The sequence below is a fragment of the Camelus dromedarius genome, chromosome 23, assembly GCF_036321535.1.
Source record: "Camelus dromedarius isolate mCamDro1 chromosome 23, mCamDro1.pat, whole genome shotgun sequence".
Taxonomy (NCBI): Eukaryota; Metazoa; Chordata; class Mammalia; order Artiodactyla; family Camelidae; genus Camelus; species Camelus dromedarius.
Window position 1 is genome coordinate 6,361,322 of NC_087458.1, and position 20,101 is coordinate 6,381,422.

The window sequence follows — 20,101 nt, forward strand, 5'->3', positions numbered from 1 at the left end:
TTCTTGTCAACACAGATGGGAAAAACAACAGGCACTGGTACCACCTGGTGGCAATGTGTATAAATGTTCAATGGAAATTAAGAATTTGATACTGAAAGACTCAAAGCTACAGCCTTCTTCTAGAACCTCCAATGAATTTATCTGTGCATTTCTAAATAGTTCCAATGGTAGTTCTCAGCCATGGCTGGGTGTCAAAATCATCAAGTAGAGGTTTAAAAAAAAGTAGATTTCAAGCTTCACAACAGACGACAGCATCAAATCCCGCGGATGGGATGCGGGCATCTGTACGAGAAACAAAGAAGGGCAAAAACAGAAGAGCAAAGCCACACTCCCATGCCTAGTCAGGGACAAGGGCAAATGAAACAGACACCTACTCAGGAAGAAAACTTCAGTGTGCTACTGTTTCATTTGAGAAGGAAAACACACAGGAGGGCTCTAAAAGTGAACTGAGGGGGAAGAATTAAGGGCACTTAATTAAATGAAGGTTACTGCTGGTTATGTCCAATTATGGTTTACACATTTCGTCAACAGTGATTGCAAATGAAACTTCAGACCCACTCTGCTACAGCAGTGTTTTTCTATGAAGGGAGGTGATTCTCTAAACAAGAAACACTGGTTTTCTTGGAATAACGTTTATTTAAAAGTACATTTCAGAGTAAACGACCTTCAGGAGGCCATGCAGCTCATATCGGCTACTTCAATACATCCAGAAATTTTATGATCTCTTTCTGATTTATATACAATATAAATTACTAAAGCTCTACGGATAGGCACCTGCATTACAGTCTTCAGATATTTTCAAAAGTTAAACTGTGTATTAGTTGATACTTAACATGTGAAAGCCCCCTGACAAAATGGTTAAGAACTGGACAAAACGAGATGCCTGTCTCAGTGATCTGTTGCCAGCATGGATATTCATTAAAACAATTTCAAATTCTAAAGGACATGATCCAGCCATAGTGCGGGGACTTCAGGATGATGGTTGTGATAGGCTGCAAACCACCCTTTCCACAGGAAAGGGCAGATTTCAAGATGGCAACTGCTGTGTCATCATTTTCCCAACTAAGGACTGTATCAGAAATCCTTTAGAAAACCCTGCCCTAAATGTGCTTTGTTTTCCCACTGCAGTTTTCTATTTCTCCATTAGATGGCAGTAACACACCATCGTTTTCTTTCTACGAGGTCAGAAATTAAGGAGGGTAAATCAAGGTCCACTGCAGGCCAAGTTTCTCTAAGTCCAAGTTAATGGGGTACAAAAATTAGAGACGACAACAACGAGGAGTGATTCTAAAAAGGCCAAAATAGTGTAGGTTATGAAAAATAAGAAAGAGACAAGTTAATGAATGAGAGGCATCTGTGAGAAAGTATTGAAGGAAGAGAAGGGAAATGAACAAGACTTGTTTTTATCCCTCTGACACTTAAGGAAAAATGAGGCATTAACCTTTGACTGAAAAAAGACATTTTAATAGAATAGAAAGGCTACTCTCATTTAAAAAGCAACTGAAGAGTATCTCGAATGCTCAGTTGTGCTTCTGAATTAAGTACTGAGATTTAATAACATAGTTAAATGACCCAATTGATACAGGAGGACTGTTTTCCCACCTGTCTCTAACTTCTGGCTGTCCCTATGGATTATCTTCCCACCTCCGCATCCTGCCGCAGAGGCCAGCGAATAACAACTCCGCAAAGCACGGATACTTTAAAGAATAAAGCTTCTTTTTATACATGTTTCTTAAGAAAGTACTTTGGATAACTAAAAACCACTTCTGTCCCCAACAGAGTAGGCATATTAATATTTACCTTTTTGTACATATATTAATGTTTCTCCATTATTTCATTCCTACTTATTTAAATACACAAACTCCAATGGTTGAAATCCAGCCTAATAGAAACAGCAACGGTAGCAAAGTAAAGAGAAATGTTCTTTCCCCCTCTGTTCTTATTGGTCTGAAATGAACCAACTAAATGAACACCTTGTAACCCGGAGTAGAGCATGGTGTCTTTCTTAAAAAGGGGAAAGAACAGATGCAGGAAACTCTATGGATGCTAAGATTCAAGGCAAACGAGTACAAATTTGTGAGAAGACATTATTCTCTCCAGAAAGGATCAAAAACCATCCTGAGACACAGAATGAACTCAAAAGAATGAAGGCCACAGGAAAATACTTGTATCAAGACAAACTGACAAAAAGCCCCAGCGTTCAGAGCTCAGAGAGGAGACATGTCACAGGGCTTCAGATCAGCTGGCCCTGGAGGCTTAACAAGGAAGCCATTAGGGACACCCTGCTGGGCCTAATTGTTTTCAGAACATATGGTACTTTGTGCCACCACCCAGCTGTGAATTCCTTGGCCTTTGTCAGCTTGTGTCACAACCTTAGGAAGAAAATAGTAGCTTACCTCCCCCTTCTCATTGACTGTATTTCTTCTTACAACCTTCCGCACAATTGTGAAGGAACTGGACTATATATAAACTTCCCATCTCCACTTTTAATTACATAAAGAAAATAGCATGACTGTCACAGAAAAACAGTATAGAGAAAGCACAATACTGAGCACAGAAAAGAAGCTCAATAAATACTTAATGTATCACGTCTGCTTTCAAAGTGTTGTTTCATTATACACTCATCCCAGTTGCTGGGCATGGGCCAAACATCATTTAGTGCACAGAGAAAAATTTTTACGAAGCTTTCAGCATTTATTAAAATTAGGATAACTGCTCTATTTCCTTTGTAGATTAAGTTTAACTAAAAAATAAGGTTTCATTTCTAGAATGTTGAACTAAAAATAAGTTTAACACAATGAATTATCTGTATATAGAAGATAATAAATATTCGTCAAATGGAATTGGGCCTTTGGATGCTAAAATAAAAAAAAATCTCGTACTAAAGATAGAGGACATAAACCAATGCGTTAAAAAATTCTATCAGTACTTAAAAAAAATATTCTTTATTGATAAAAATCATTGAGATCCAGTGAGAAAAAGCTCCTATCCGAATTTTTAAAATCAAAGATCGCACAACCTTTTGGCTACAATCTTAACAGAATAAAGAAGTGAATATTTACTAATCTCTAAATCATAATAGTGAAATGATAACTAGAAGGATATGTTTTCCTAAAAATTAACCCAATCAACATTTTTTAGTGTGTATTTAATAGAAGCTATAAAAGTTAACTTTTCGCTGATGGCAATCAGCACACTTGCATCTGGACCAGTTTTAAGAACCAAATTACAAAACCCAGAACACAGCAACATCTGCTCAGCTGTAATTACAGAGTCCCTCACTGTCTCCTCTTCTCACAGTATGCCATTCCCATGCGGTTTCTTTCACAGTAAGTACATTGGCTATATAAGTTCACGATAAATCATAAAGATAACAATACTCTGAATATTATTTTAATATCCGTAAGCAGTACTAGTTAGAGAAAATCTGTCTTTTAAAATATTTTTATATAGTGTGAACCAGTCTGCTCTGTACAGCAAGTTTGCAGGTTTTAGAAACCCAGTTCAGACAATCATTTTAGAGTTACATACATATATATATATATATTTTAAATTACTCTAAAAATACAAAGCAAATCTAATTTTAGGGGCAAAACATTTAAATGGTTTCATAACAACTAAAATGCACAAAGACGAATCAAAAGATATCAGAAGTTCTGTATAATGATCCAATAAAACAGTTGTTGAGCTTTGTAAATTTTCAGATTTTTAAAAAAATCAGAAATGAAATCTTTGTTGCATCCTTTATTCTGTAATTCAGAATTACAGTAATGATGCCAATGTTTAATTTTATTGGTGATTCTTAAATCAGGGGCATCTTCCTTCCTATTTACGCTTGCATTACTGATTTGCTTCAAAATGATGAGAAAGTCCACAGAGATTGAGAAAACACAAACTTTCTTAGAAGGCTGATCAACAAAATAATCCTTTTGCCAAACCCTAAAGTTGTGAATTTTCATGGACTCCAGAGCTGAACTAGGACACTCGAGAGAAAGACCGCTTTCTCCAGAGTGCCCACTATTCATTTACTTAGTTTCCACCGTTCATTCTTCTCCCCAATAAAGGGTCCTATATTACATTACCATCATTTTTTGTTGCCTTACGTAAAGTCCAAGTGCATTTTAGTTGGTTTGTTGGGAGATCAGGTATTCCAGGGAACAACTAGCACATTTTTGGAGAACCTTAATATTCTTGGACTCCTGACTTACCTTTCCTGAGGGTCACACCCCAAATAGAACACCTTACTCCAGAGAGTGGAGGCAACTGGCAAATTATGGTTTCTTGTAGAACCACTTAGCAAGGGGAAAAGGGACAGGTCAGTAACCACTTGTCGTGGAATGGATTCAAGGCCAAAGACTTTATGACTTCTAAGTGAAGACTCTCACTTCCTCCCAGATACTATGACGCAGTCCAGCCTTGTCCCCTGAGATGCCAGCTGGGTGCCTGCTGATGCTCTCCCTCGGTGTGAGAAGCCCCACCGGACTTTTGATGACTGCACCTTAGTGCAGCTTGCTGTGCACAGGGTAGAGCAAGGTCATGTGTTCTGCCCCTTTGAAAGGCAACTTCTCATTGGAATAATAGTGTACCACTTCGGGGATGCTGTCAAAGACGGCGCTCGTCTGATTCAGGGTGTACTTGTTGTCTTTGGTCTGAGCCACTATGATGTGGACACATCCCTGACTAGTCCTGGAAGAAAACCAAAATTGAGGACAAGACATGAATGAGTGAGCAGAGGGATCACTCCCCACTGGAAAGAATCCCAGCCAGACTCACAGGCGAACGGGTCCCCTCCATTCCTGGAGTCGTCATATACAAACAGAAGTGCATTCAGCACTCCAGCCGAGCTCTCAGAAGCTCTGCAGGCCTCCGCTAAACGTGTGACATCCTTGGGTTGTTTATCCTTAGTACATACAAGCCATCAGGCACTGGGCCGAAAAGAAAAATAAAAGCCCAGGCCCTCCTGCGCCTCAAATTGCCAAACGAGTGCTTAAATCCAAGTGTGAGGGCACTAGGGGGAGGTTTAAACTCGCCCTCTTTGCCATGGCTAAAAGGACATGTGTAAGGCTTCCTCCTCCTTTCCTCCAAAGAACACATTAAGAATAATAATAATAATAAAACGGTTTCCTCCCCCCACCCCCAATCTGAAAAGACTGTTCCTGGTGGTGTGTAATGACAGCTGGCACCAAAGGCTCACAGATCTAACCCACGAGCACCAGTTTCAGGAACACAGCAAAGCTATTCCTGGTATTGTGTATCTGGTGGCCTATCCCGTTTTCTGAGCCATGTTGCTCCCCCCCCCCCCGAAACCTCTTTTCCCCTCCAGTCTGATTGTTTCAGCTGCAGGGGCTCCGCTTCCTCAGGAAGGAAATGCTGTTAGGGCTCTTGACAATGATCCTCCAATTTAGCACCGCTGAACTCGCAGAGCAACGAGAATTTCCATGACACCAGCTCCCCCGGGCCTACCAGGCCGAAGTGAATGTTCTGTGTACAGCCAGACAGGGGAGTCACTGCAAGGCAGCACGTCCTTCTTTGCCAGGAGAAACTGGTACCAAAATCGCAGTTGGCATTTTGACAATCAAGGGATCTGATTTATTAAAGTCCCAAACACTAGGGGATAAAGGAATGACTGAATTATCCTGTTAGAAATTATTCTTTTCATCAGGATCTATTTCTCTGCTGAGAGCTACTTTAGATTAGGTAATGTAAGGCAGGAACTGAGTAACGTACAATGTGAGTGAAATAGGATTCTCTCCATTGTAAGAGATTTGGGGCCATTTACCCAATACCAATTTTGCATCCTAATCAGAGCATGTCATATTCCGCTGTCCAAGCAAATGCATCTTCTTTTTCTGGCAATACACACCCCTGTGAACCACCTTCCAAGTCTATCCATTTTGCCTAGTCATCTACCCACGAGAGGAAAGGCTGCATCCACACAGGGAGAGCTCCTGGGCTTCAATACTCACTTCAGTGCAATGGAGTACCTACTGGTCCCTGACTCGCTGTTTCGAACCAGGTACCCAGCTTCTTTGCAGGGTTGTAGTCGACTTTCAGCCTCAGCACGGGTGATGGCACCATGATACCAACTGAAAAATGGGGCGGGGGGAGATACCACGAGCATCAAGATCCCAATCCAGACAGGGCCTCATTCCATGAAGCATTATTTGAAATGAACTTCTGGTGCCTAGACTAGATCCTGCTTCCCATTCAGAACAGACAAAATGAGCTGCGGGTAATCCTGGATCACTGAACCTATCAATCATCCAAGAGGGAGTTAATGGGGCTAGTGTCATTTTAAAAGTTTTCACTCTATGGCAGGGGAATGGAATTTAAAATCAGGTTCTTGGGATGCAGTGCACTTTCCACTCTGCACAAACGCACTGGGCTTTGACAATGGGTTTTCACTAATAAGCCCCACCCAGACAAGTATTTATGCCCCAAAAGAATGATGTGAAATCACGTGTGCCCCCACCAAGGCTCTCGACAAGCTCCCAGCCATTGTGTGCTACAGGTGTCCGTGGAGGAGACTCACGGCTGCTTCTCCAGTGGCAGAGCTGGGTCCACTCTTTCCCCTTCGCTGTGGTCAGAGAGGGCTGGCTTCAAGATCTTCTGGGTCCAGCTCTTCTGTCGATGGTGCTGCCTCACTGTCTCCTCCTTGATGGAAGGTCGCTCAGAGCCTTCAAACTGAACTGGAAGGAAGCCTCCATTTAACATCAGAGGCCACAGAGATGACCCAGGTAAACATCAAAGGAAAAACCCTGTCTGCCTCATCTTAGGGTAGAAGCTTTCCCCCTCTTTCATCTGAGCTAAAATGTACTGCCAGAGGCCCTGGGATGGCTGAGTTCCTGCTGTCTCTGACCTCTGAGCATACTGCTGGCATCCACATGGTGCCACTTTTTCTGCATGATATGCATTTGTGTCGAATAGTTTTAGACTAGGAGGGGAAACCACTTTAATATATTTCAGTATGTATTTAAAAAAAATTCGTATTAGTATATTTAAAGATTAAACATGTTACAGGTAATGATTCCTTGCAAGAGTGTATATCATTCTAGGAAGCCAAATGAACACTTTCCACTATGAAATAATTAAAAGAAAAATCAACTCAGAAACAGAAAGAAACTACTATAAATGCCTTATAAACGCTATGACGTCTCACATGTATGCCGGACAGGAGACAGCGATAAAATGAGCAACACCAGCACAAGAGCAGGTGCTCAACAGAGATTCGTGGAAAGCAAGCTTAAAATAAAACAAAAATGGACTCGAATGTTTGCTATCAAATATATTACCCTCTCTGTTCACTCTTTATATTGACTATACCTTTAATCAAAAATATGGCTTTACTGTTAACGAGTGAAAAGACATCCCTAACTTTTTAAATCAAAGGCAAAAGAAATTTAGGTGGTGAGCCAAGCAGAAAACCTATGTCCTGGGAGAAGCAGGAGGGAGAACTGCCTTTAATATCTATCGACAACCTACTTATCAACTTCCTCTTAAGTTATTAAAAAAAAAATTCACAGTTGAAGAATGGATTTCTTTAGGAGGATTTTCGACAGAAAAGAAAACGCTAGCTTCCTCCAGTTTTTCAACCACCTCTACCTGTAATCCATTTGACTCACTGTTGCCATTTTATACAGGGATTTTAACAGGTTTGAGCAGCAGCACCGAAAGAGAGTTAGAAAAAGCTGCTCCCAATTTGATAGCTTCGGTGGTGATTAGGTAAGTTTTTTCAATAGCTACTCAAGGCATTTCCACAACAGTCTCACATGGCGAAGATACAGGAAAATAAAGATGCTCGGAAGGATACAAGACACATGCAACATAAAGGGGTCTGCTTCAGTACTGGGCTTCCAACCATAGCCAAATTTCATTTCCCCATACCCAGTTCCTGGAAAAGAAACTTGCAGCTGAGGAAGCTGCAGGAAAGCCCGCGTGGGCGGAGCTCCAGCAGGGGAGCAGAAAGCCGGCAGCGGCCCGCGGCCCGGCCCTCACCTGACAGCGCCCGCACGATCTGCTCCTTCTTCCACTCCCAGGGCTGCTCGTACTCGGCCGCCGGCCTCTCGTCGTCCTCGGGCAGCCGGCTGTGGCCGTCCGGTGGCCGCGCCTTCCGCTCCGGCCCCTCGGCCCGCGGGCCCCCGTCCGCCGCCGCCGGCTCGTAGGGCGTGTCGTACAGCTGCGGAGGCTTCCCCAGGAGGTCCTTGGAGCTCCGTCTCTTGGCCAGCGTCTCGGGTTTCAGGCCGTTCTCCCCGGGCTCACAGGGGCTGTCGAGCAGCTGAAGAGCCTTCAGGGGATCTTTGGAACCTCGTCGTCTGATTTCTGAAACACACACGCCATACCCAACACCTTGAAAGAAAAGGTGCCACGCAAGCCCGGTGATGAGCCGCGTTACCGCTTCACCCCCCTCGTCTGGTCCGTGTGGCAGAGAACGCCTGGATGGTTCCCCACTGGGCTGCTGACTCGGCGGCTGCAGCAAGGGACCAGACAGTGGGATCGAGTCCAACGACTAGGGGTCACATCCCAAGACAGCTGTGGCTCCGGGGCCACGTGCTGTTTGTGCGAAGAGGCCTCGGGCAGCCTACTGCGCAGCTCTGAGACTGGCTCACCTTCAGAGTTCCTACATCTTGTTGGGAAGTTGAGAGCCAAGTATTTTAATAAAATTGGACTGAGTGTTTACTGTATTCAAGCACTGGGCCACATACACTGAGGGAAGATATTTATGTGCATTAGACAGAGTTCTTGACTTACAGGTGCCTTCAACACGGAGGCACATTCCCAATACTAACAGGCTAACAACTGAAGAATAAATAGAAGTAAAGCAGAAGCTATTGGGAAAATAACGAAAATAATATCTCAAGAGGTAATATTTAGCAATTGAGTACTATACATTAAGCATTTTTGAAAGCGCATTGGTATTTCACAACCATCCTATGAGATGGGTACTATTATTTCCCCATATTACAGAAGAGAAAACTGAAGCACAAAAAGCTTAAGGAAATTGCCCAAACCAGTAAGTGCAAACCCTGGATTCAAAAGCAGGAAGTCGGGTTCTCGAAGCCATGCGCTTAACCACTAAACTTGGACTGACTCCAAGTGGAAGAGAAATGGAAGATGCATTGACTTTGACAGACAAGGTCATTTCCAGTGGAGGAAGCTGCATGAGTGAAGATATGAAAGTGGGAACCAGAAAGGGCTTGTTCCCAGCAGAGGGAGCTGAGAGAGAAGTCCAAAGGCCAGAAGGCCAGGAGGGGAGATAGGTAGTGGGAGAAGAAGCTGCAAAAGTAGGCAGGACAGACATCAAAGTGCCCAAGTTTGGAAAGCAAGGATAAAAAGTTTAGATTGTTCTGGGGTAGAGCTCAGTGGCAGAGCGTATGCTTAGCATGCATGAGGTCCTGGGTTCAATCCCCAGTGCCTCCATTAAAACAAAATTGAACACCAGTAGCAGATGACTGGAGAAAGAAGTTGTGGGGTGCGCGCGCACACACACACACACACACACACACACACACACAATGGAATATTACTCGGCCATAAAAAGAATAAAATAATGCCATTTGCCACAACATAGATGGGCCTGGAGACTGTCATTCTAAGTGAAGTGTGAAACAAAGAGAAAGAAAAATACCATACGATATCACTTATGTGGAATCAAAAAAAAAAATGACACAAATGAACTTATTTCCAAAACAGAAACAGACTTGGGATTTGCAGATACTAACTACTATGTACAGAATAGATAAACAATAAGGTCCTACTGTATAGCACAGGGAACTATATTCAATACCTTGTATGAGCCTATAATGAAAAAGAATATAAAAAGGAATATATGTGTATGTAACTGAACTACTGTGCTTTACACCAGAACACAACATTGTAAACTGACTGTACTTCAATAAAAAAAAGTTTAGATTGTTTTGTACGCAATGGAGAACCACTATGCATTTTTTAACAGGTAATAATTATATTTGTGTTTTGTTGGACGATAACTTCAACACAGTATACAGGATAGAATAAACATATGGCATGAACTGAGGCATAGAAATGGATGCAAAAAACCTGACGCAAATCAACCAGCCACCAGCTATCCAGCCAGCCAGCCACACTGGAAACTGGGACCGAAGCAGCAGAGTCTAGGGACTGACCCTCTTCGGGTCTGGAGGCTTTGGCACATAGAGTTAGAGACTAGAGTCTGGACAACCAGAGCTGGTGACAGAGGCCAACAGAAGCACCATGTTATGGTTCCAGTAAATGCCCACGAGGAGGCCTTCAATCTGTCCACCTGGTCACAGCGAAGGAGGACCTTTCTAAATGCAGACATCTCATCTCATCACTTAACACCCCATAAGCTCTCATCTGTCCACTTACAAAGTACAAGGTGCTCACCATGGCATGGGATGCCTTCTGTGACCACATCACTGCCTCCCTCTCCAGTTTCCTCTCTCAACACCACCCAATTCCTATCTCCCCTGAAATTCAATTCTTTGTTCCAGCCAAACGGAACTTCTTTAGTTCCCTGTGCACTTCACTGTCTTGTGCGCATCAGTGTCCCGGTGACCTTCCAGTCCTTTTTAGTCTAACTTAGCATCGCCCCCTCTCTCCTGTCCACCTTCTCCTCCAATGCCCCACTTCCCTAGGTGCCACCACTTTGCCAACCCACTCTCACTTGCACTTCTCTCACTGTATGGATTTATTTGTTGAGGTGTATTTCCAGTTTGGTGGAGACCACCAGCGCAGGGACCACTATGTCTTGTTTGTCTTTGTGGGACACACAGTTGTGCTAAATAATGGTTGGATGGATGGACAGATTGGAAGAGACAGGGAGGGGAAGGAGCTGTAGAACTCCAGGCAGGTGACAATATGGATCTGGAGCTCAGCAGAGAGAAGGTGGTCAGTGGTACACATACATCAAGGAGTTTCTCACAAATGGATCACTGTCAGCGCTGTGAGGATGAAAGCAGTCACCAGCGAGAAGGAGGCTGACTGACAAGGAAAGAGGATCAAAGGCAAAATCTGGGACTTCTTCACTTAAGGGTGGACAGAAGATGAGGTGCCACCAAAAAAGACTGAGAAGGAGCGCTCAGGTAAGGAGAAAGAGGATCAGAAGACTTACAGTGCTGTAGAAACAAAGGAGAGCGAGATTTTCCACAGGTAACTTACAATGGGCATGGTGACACTCTATAGAGAATTGTCACTGACTCAATAAGACTCTTATAACAAGAAAAGGACAACAAATGAAACATCCTAGGGAAAAGTTATTAAGATCAGGACACTAAATTCAAAAGGGCAAAATTTATTTATGGGGTGAGGTTATTAACTCTGTTGGATAGAGGCCCCTGCCTGCGGCTGGCTCCAGTCCTATGAAACTGCAGTTCTAGCCCCATGGTATCACCTGGGGACTGCTGTCTGGGTTGCATCACCAGTGGTCCTGATTTAATTGATGTGCGGTACAGCCTGGGAGTCAGAGTTGTAAAAGCACCCCGTGCCCAGGTGATTCTACTAAGATGCCAAACCTGAGAAGCACTTCCACACCTCCCGGACCCCCATGGTCCGCATCTTGGTTCCTCCTGCTCTCCAGAGCTAACCCTGCCACTGCTAGCCCCAGCCCCAGCCCAAGGAGAAGGGTTCTCCTGGTATCCAAAACCTGCACATCAGAATGTGAGAGCTGGAAGGGTCATTCCCCAGCCCCAGGAGGAAGGTGCCTGGGGTTGTTTGAGGTCTCCTGCAGCTCCGGTCCAAGCCTCTTGACTTTCAACCGGCAGCTTTTTTTCTTCATTGCTTATTCTAGATGGAGTTATGGAAAACAAGAAACAAAAACACACTCTGCTCTTGGTTCAATTAAGATAAGGCTGGAATTTTTTTTAAAAAAGAACTTTTCTACACAACCAAGAAAAAGGAAAGATAAAATACAAAGGAATTCAAAGGACAAATTTAGAATTTTAAAGTTTCTGATCAAAACCTAAGTTTACCCTCAGTTTAGACTGGCACAGGCTGGGGAAACCTTTCCCAAGGTCTTCGCCTCAATTCTGTCCCAGTTGGACTAAACAGAAAAAGAACTGGTTCCAACTTTTAAGATAAGAGTCCTGCTCACAGGAAATTTCACTGCATTTGTGTTAAAACAACGCACAGTGATTAGAGTCTTGAGTACTTACTACACCTGTAGTTGAGTTTTTACTTTGAGATGAGGTCCTTGTACACCTTCCATTTTAGATGAATCTGTGCACACTTAGAGCTCTGGGAAAAACACTGGAAAGCACACAGTTGAGAACATTCCTTCCCAGGATGGTCCTGGGATTGGGCGAAATCTGCAAAGTATTATCGCCTTTTTAAACAACGTTTAATTAGGGGAAAAAAAGGGCTTGAGTGCAGGGCCTGTCCACCCCTTCAAGGGGAGTAACCTTCAGTCCATTCCAGCACCTGGCTGCCCCCAACCTGAGGCGCCATAGAAACAGAAACAATCGTGGGGCTGCAAGCCGACCCTTCCTGCAGGGAGAATAGCCCTTGACGTGCAGAGCTGGCTCCGAGAGGAAACGAGCCTGAGAAGGAGGAAATGGCCAGAGGAAGCTACGCCCTGGCTCTGCCGATAGAGGCCATTTACCACCGCAGACAACAGAATGCAGCCAACGGGCTGCAGATAAACACCCATCTGCACCAAGGGCTGAACCCAGGGCTGACCTGCACCAGTTCAGATGTGCCCCTGGTTGCCGTGAAACATAACATGGGCCGAAAATTTTCCCTTCCCAAGTTGCAACTCTAGCTGGACACAATTATGCCATTTATGTTTAAAACCATGAGCAGGAGACTAAGATTTTCTTTTACCAAATTAATTGCAGTTAGCAATTAATAGTCCCCTCTGCTTATCCAGAACTCTCTTTGAAGATGGAATTCTCTCTCCAGGGTGTCTAAACAACAGAGCTATTTCTGCATCTGCGTGTACTAGGTGTGTTAGCCCTGCGTCTCAGTGAAGCCTCATCCCAATGCAGCGAAAGACATGTTAGCCCATTTTCACAGGTGAATAGACTGAGCCCATGCCTTCTCTATCATATCCTACTTTATGTCTCAAATTTCTATCTCATGTAGAAATTACAATTTTTATAATGTACTTTTCCCCTTAATCCATTTCATGTTTTCAAATCATCAAACTTACGGCCTTGTAAAGCTCTATCTTCCTCTTAGAATCAGAAATAGGGTTGTTAGGTAACTTTTTTACTCACATCTTTTATCGATGCTCAAGCTTTTGATTTAAAATTAGGATTTGGTGAGGTGATCTGGCAACTTGGCACCTAGTAAACACTCAAACTTGCTTGACACCAGCTGCACAAGGAGTTTTCATGCCGAATGCTGGCTGTCTTAGGGAACTTCTAAAGACCCTCCCAATGCTAAAGTTTTGATTTGGTGGCTAAAACTCATCATGCTAAATTAAGTAGACTGTTTCTGCTAATTACTTCGGTAAAACGTTCCTGCTAATTAAGCAGGACAACAGAGAGGTTTAAACTAATATTGCCTTGTATTCATAGTCATATCTTTTTATGAACAATCCTGTGAATAAATCTAAGTGAGAATTTATTCATAAATTTATAAATCCTTAGCTTTTAAAAGTTCAGAGCAAAGTTTTGGGCACGGGGGAATCCAGGGAGCCTGGGCACCACAGTTATTTGGCCATAGGAAAGTAAAAAATGTCTCAATTTCTGTTCCTTCCTCTGTTCCCTGAGGCGGATGGTGATTCTCATTCTCTACTTTATGGCACTCAGCACACTTTCCAGTCACATATTTTCTGCTCTGTTGGTATTAGATCTGTTTGTCCCTTGGGTTGTGAGGTCCCCAAGGACATGGGTCTTGTGTGTCTTGTTCCCTGTAGGCCCAGAGCCCAGCACAGGGCCTAGCACATGGCAGAGAAATGGCTAAGAAATGTTTGTTGGGTGTCACAAAATAATGCCGGGGATAGTGTTTTATACACCTAAGATATTGTTGCAATCAGGCATGTTAGTCCCACTTTACAGGTATGAAGAAGGCAGTACAGAGTTTGGGTGCTGCACAGTTAAATCATATTCACCAGTTCCCTCTCCATCTCCTGCAGAAATGCTGAAACAAACAAAAATCCCTAACATTTTTCAAAAAAAATGAGACATTTCTGAACTTGGACTTGACAACCAAATGCACAAGGAGCAAACTGAACAAGGAAAAGCTCTAAGAAGAAGAAAACAACCCCCCCCAAACAACCTAGCAGCGAATCTTTTATTTCCAGCTTCTGACAAACTCACTTCCTGTTATTCTGTCCAGCTGCATAACCTGTGCATAGAAGATGTATATCCTCTACGTTGATTGAGCAGGTGCTTTGTGATATATATTTTAAATGAAGAACTTTAAAAAATTCACCAATATAATATTTTTAGAAGACCCAGGGGAAAAAAGCTAGTAATTTATAAAGGGTAGTAATTTAAATTTTTTATTTTAATAAATAATAAATTTGAATTTATTCCCAATGGAATACATTAATTTTTGTATTCCTAAATAAATTTATTCACAGGAACTATTGAAAACAGTCTAGAACTTAATAAATGCTCAAATATTAAATGCTTGCCACTACTAATTTACATATATTTCATATTGGAAACTTTTGACTTTTAAATACAACTTTCCTTGTGAGTCTGAGGAAAGATGCCTGACCTGTGTGCACAGTTTAAAGTGCTCCTGCATACATGACTCCAAACATGTCCTGATGCGACTTGCTGCAGGAAGCCACCACCCAACCTGGAGTGGGGCGATCTGGGTTCTAATTTCTGCTCTGTCTCTTCAAGTCTTGTGAGCATAGGGAAGTCAAAATCTCTTTGATCTTGTTTTTTCATCCTGTAACAAGGGGAGCATATTGGAGTCCCCTAGTTTACAGTTTTGGGGGGACTATGGGAAAAATAAAAAAGACTCATTTTCAAAGAGCACAGCACTTCCCCTATGATCAGTTTGGCTCCACAAAATACCCAGCTGGGTTAAACCACTTATTCCATTTAAAGAGAAAGAGGAATAACAACCAAAGGACAAAGAGAGGTGACTCAAAGCCTTTCCAATAAGTGTTATTATTATTTTTAGAAAAATCTTTTCCCTCAGTTTTATGTAAAAGAAAATCTTTCCCCCTATTCCTTTCAAGCCTCCAATATATTTTTTAAAATTCTGACTGAGTTCATTTCCACTTCCTTTCATTCACGGATTTCATTAGAGGTCACAGTCCGGTGACCTTCAGGGTCACAGCCTGGCCAGGGTACACCCTCCCCAAATGCGACGCCTTATCTCTGTCAGCAGAGAGCAGGAAACAGAGCAGCGCTTTCCTGCTGCAGCTCCGTCTCATTCTGAAGCCTGTCTTGACCCTTCCAGGCTGCTGCCGTTACCCCCCTGCTCAACTCTTCCGAGACTGTGCTTACAGAGCCTGAGCTTGACCGCTTTTCACTCCGTTTTTCAGCAGAAGAGACGAAGTCTTTAATGTGTGACCAATTATTCCTTTCCCAGGCATGAAACCTACGACATTCAAACAAGGCTCCCTTGAGTCAGCACTTAAGAAACTGCATTTTTCATTATGGATTAAAGAATGTTTTAAGAAAAATTAAGTGAATAAGTAACTCACTCTGTAGTTCACAAATAAATCTAAATAATTATGTTACTTTTAAGTATTGTCTACACAGACTTAAGAGAATGATGAATGAAAGGGAAAAGTCTGACAACAAAAAATGACTGGGTGATTGATCAACTCACAGGTTGGAATTATTCTGACCTGAAAAGTTACAGGATTAGTCGACTTTTGGTCTTAGGAGGTTTGCCTTGAATGGCTTGGCTCATGCCAGTGATTAGTAATCATTCCTTAGTAATTACATTTTTTACTCCAATGCTGTAGCGCTTGTTGAGAAGTCAATCTTGTATAATACAGAGCATCACGTCATGTCTGCATCTTTTAACAACTTAAAATCCTTTAAGTATGTGTTAGTCCCTTGGTACAGATATATGACTACATTTATGGATGTTAAAGCTTTGAAAGTGGCCAAGAAGTGTATATTGTACAAGTGAAGATCGCATTCTCAGCAGATCTACAAACCACAAGTGTCATGTTGCATGGACTTAGAAAGACCCCTACAAATTCTAAAACTGAAGGCCAAAAAACCATAATGGAGGTTAACTTGATATTTTGACCTTAGTTTTGGGTCTGGTTTCTGCTTCTTCCAGTCAGCAAGATCTGATACAGTCGCTTTGCCCTCTTCCCCAAACACACACTGGTGACTACTGGCTACTACATTCCAAGTGAGTGTACGGTTTCAGTCTGAATAAAGCAGCTCCCGATTACACACCTGTTATCATCTGCTGTGCATCATAGGGCTCCATGTAACCGTCGTTCTCGCCTACTCTCTCTGCATCCCTTTGACCTTTTGTCCGTTTAGCATCGTAAGGATCAGCATAGTCTTCTAAAATGATGACCTGTGAAAGAACCAGAGAGGGGAGCGGCTAAGGTTTATCATATACTAGAGTGACAGCTGTATCAAAATGTCTACTAAAACTCCACAGACCGGAAAAGAGGTCAAAATTTCCAACCAGTTCCCAAGAGCTTTTGCATTTGAGCATGTTATTATTCACCCAGTTGGACAAACATCTGGTTGATTTTGGTAGTATAATTGATTGGCAACAGTCCATCTGAACTCATCTGCTTATCCCCAAGTTTCTTTTCAACTCCCTCTCTCTCCCCAAGCAATAAAGCATTTGCTGGTTAAAATGTGGCAGGGGTGGGTGGTGGGGGTTGGATGGGGAGAGGGGAGGATGTCTATAGCTTGAGAGCATAAAAAAAATGAACTGGTCTACCACCTTTCCCATGATTTTGTTTGGTTTTGTTTTGTTTAAAATGCCAATCAGTTGAGCAATATAGCCATGGTAAGCCAGCCCATCACCTGGAGGTACTTAACATCCGCCAGCACTGGCTAGGCACTGAGAGGGAATCAAAATAAGACCAAGACATGCTTCTCGTCCTCAAGGAATCTGTAACAATTCTACAGAGACAGGCTTCATAATAAGAAGCCTTAGAAATAGGTCAGAACTAAATAGTATTGTGGGACTTTTAGGTTCAGTAATTCATAGGAAGACTGATTCTCAGAGCCTATGATCAGACAGAGTTTTGATCTATATTTGTGTCAGAAAGCATCTGTCCCTCCAAAAATAAGAGTGCCTGGGAAGGTGGTGTGAGTGCAACAGTTCTGTTCTGCAGCGGCTGGGGGACGATGTGTGAGGTCAGGGAGCCGGAGCCTGACAGGCACTTCTCAGGGAGGAAGAATTTTATGGGGATTTTATGGGGAAAAAAAGATACATCCATTTTTCTTTTGCTTCTTTTTGGGGGGTAGGTAATTAGGTTTATTTATTTACTTATTTATTTTAATGGAGGTACTGGGGATTGAACCTGGGACCTTGTGCATGCTAAGCATGCGCTCTGCCATTGAGCTATACCCTCTTCGAAAAAGAAATATTCATTTTTAAAAAGCACAGCACTTTCCCCATTACCAGTATGGCTCCACAAATAAACAGGTGAGATAGTATAAACTACTTATTCTGGTTAAAGAAAGGAATAAAAACCAAAGATAAAAAAAAATAAGAGAAAACAAACTTAAGGTTACCAAAGGGGAAAGCAGGTTGGGAAGAAGGGAGTTAGGGATTAGCAGATATACACGACTCTATATAAAACAGATAAACAAGATCCTACTGTGCAGAACAGGGAACTATATTTGATGTCTTGTAATAAACTATAATGGAAAAGAATCTGAAAAAAGAATATATGTATGTATAACTGAATCACTGCTGTACACCAGAAACTAACACAACATAGTAAATCAATTATACTTCAATTAAAAAAAAAACCCCAAAGGTGAATACAATGAAGGGAGGAAGCCCCAGGTCTTGCTATAATCTCTGATTACATTCTCCAAAGAGTTCATGGAGCTGGCAAAAAAATCCAGATAAACAGGGAGAAGTGAGGAGGAGGGGACAGCCTGGATGAGAGTCCTCTGCCTGGGAGTAGATGGTCTGAGAAACCTCAGACATCCAGAAGCGAGGACCATGAAAATAACGCGGCAATCACTGCAGAGGGCTGTGATCACCCCTCACTCCAGTCTTCTTGCCGTGCATGTATACTGCAACCCCAGGGTACAGCGAGGGACACGAAGCATGACACTCGTGCTTGGCTGCAAGATGCTTACGATCTAGTCAAATAGAGAGACCACTGACTAATATCTAGACAATCTGGCCATCTTTCCAGGGCTTCCCCCCACCCAGTGCCTGGCATGGGGTAGGCAAGCTGTAAACATCTGTGTAAAGAATAAATGGGGAATGAACCAAAGTGCTCAATGTAGACACATAGGGCATGTGCTACTGGCTCCTGACTGCATCCAGGTGGGCAGCATGTTTGAAGCATGGACAAGGGAAAATCAAACTTCTCACAACAGGGGTGTGATCACCTGGGCTGGAGTCTGAATGCTCAGTTTGAGCTCTTCTCTCTTTTCACACGGAAGAGTGGAATTAAAAACAAACAAAACCTCAACTCATCTTTGTAAGAATGGAGTGGGCCTGTTCACTCCTCTTAACTGTCTCACATTGGACAGCACCCAGAACACCTCCGGTGTGTGAGAAGCAGGAAGCACCTTCTCCCCTGATCTGTAATTTCCTTCAGGGCACTTCCTTGTCCTATTCTGTATCCTCCACAGCCCTGAGAGCCCTGTGTCCCTTATCCTATATGGCTACTGCACAGCAACTGTTCATGGGATGAATGAAAGGGCTGTAATCTTGGGGTGCTGGTAAAGTGCTGAGAAACCCTTTACTGGGTGGCACTGCAAAGAATGATGGAGCTTCCAAATTAGCGAGAAGCGGGGAGGTGGCCAACCCATTCCCTGGAGCTTTGGAACCCAGACTTTTCATACAGCTCACAGGTATCATTCCTTATCCTTAAGAAGGAGAAAAGTTACACATAAGCCTAGCTTTGCAATTCCCCTGGGTTTCTAAATTAAAGCAAACCACATCCATAAGGGGGTCAAATTTAACAAAGTACCCCGTGTCTCATTCAATTACTCAATCTAAATTGATAATAAAATTTCATGGAAAGTACCTTTCTGCCAAGTGCACCATCGTTAGAATAAGGATTTCTCAAGTTTAATCTTGAAAATCTAATGATTTTAAATGGTCACTTAAAAGTCATCAAATGTTAGAGCCGGCAAATACACTCTCACCTTCTCTGAGGTATAAAGTTCCCTGGAGTTTAGCAGGTTCACGACGCTCCCTTCCCACTGCCCTGCCTCAGCAGGGGGAGGTGGTCCAGGGACGTCGCATTCTTACCGTGTCCTGCTGCTTACTAATCCTGCCCTTGTCCAGTTCGGGGCCCAGGGAGGAAGGGGAAGAGGACGCAGAGGAAGAGCTGCTGGAGCTGCCGCTGCTGCTGCTGCTGGGGTAGCCGCTCTTCCCGTTCTTCTCCTGCGTGTCCACCTTGATGAGCCTGTTGATGTAGGTGCTGCAGCCTGAGCTCTTGGCCGCGCCCCGGTGGGGCTCGTCCTCGGTGGCCCGGGAGTTCTTGCGGCCCTTGCCCGCGGCGGCCTGAATCAGACCCTGCAGGCTGTCCCGGGACAACCTGCTGTCCTTGGGGGGGCCGACACCGGCCCGGCCGCTCCCCAGCTCGGCCGCCGAGTTCTTGCGGCCCTTGCCCGAGCCAGGCCCCGCGCCGCCCGCCTCCGAGTTCTTGCGCAGTTTACCGCCGCCCCCGCCGCCGGGCTTGGCCCGCTCCGACACGGTCTTCAGGTTCAGGGGGAACTCCTTGAACCACTTGGCCGCCATGAGGGGGGCCCGGCCGGTGCGGCTCAGGAGCGTCGTGGCCGCGGAGCAGGCGAGCGAGGAGGCCCAGCCTAGACACGGAGAGGCGCCAGGGGCCGGGGGCCACTGCATTCCCCGGGGCTGGGGCGCTGGAGGCCGCGGCGAGGCCCCGCGACGGCTGCTCCGCGGGTCCTGGGCCGGCCGTCGCCCACGCCCCACAGGGTGGGGCCCCTACGGCCCTGGGTGGGGGGCTCGGGGCGCCGAGCGGGCGGGCGCGGGCCGCCGCTCCGGA

General features: G+C 44.0%; 2 protein-coding genes across 7 annotated transcripts in view; one reads left to right on the forward strand and one right to left on the reverse strand.

The window, feature by feature from the left end:
• Window positions 1–616: 616 nt before the first annotated feature.
• Window positions 617–20,006, reverse strand: SHE (Src homology 2 domain containing E). The gene is made up of 6 exons (XM_031436193.2): window positions 19,342–20,006; window positions 16,326–16,452; window positions 7,996–8,319; window positions 6,533–6,689; window positions 5,967–6,086; window positions 617–4,686 (listed from the first exon to the last, which is right to left on the reverse strand). The coding sequence occupies exons 1-6, from the start codon at window positions 19,939–19,941 to the stop codon at window positions 4,500–4,502; spliced, it is 1,515 nt and encodes a 504-aa protein (XP_031292053.1). The 5' UTR covers window positions 19,942–20,006; the 3' UTR covers window positions 617–4,499.
• Window positions 19,440–20,101, forward strand: part of TDRD10 (tudor domain containing 10) — a 43,233-nt gene continuing 42,571 nt past the window's right edge. For all 6 annotated transcript variants that reach the window (XR_010377469.1, XR_010377470.1, XM_031436194.2 and 3 more), the window contains exon 1: window positions 19,440–19,506. The gene's annotated coding sequence lies outside the window, so the exon portion shown is untranslated. The remainder of the gene's footprint in view (window positions 19,507–20,101) is intronic.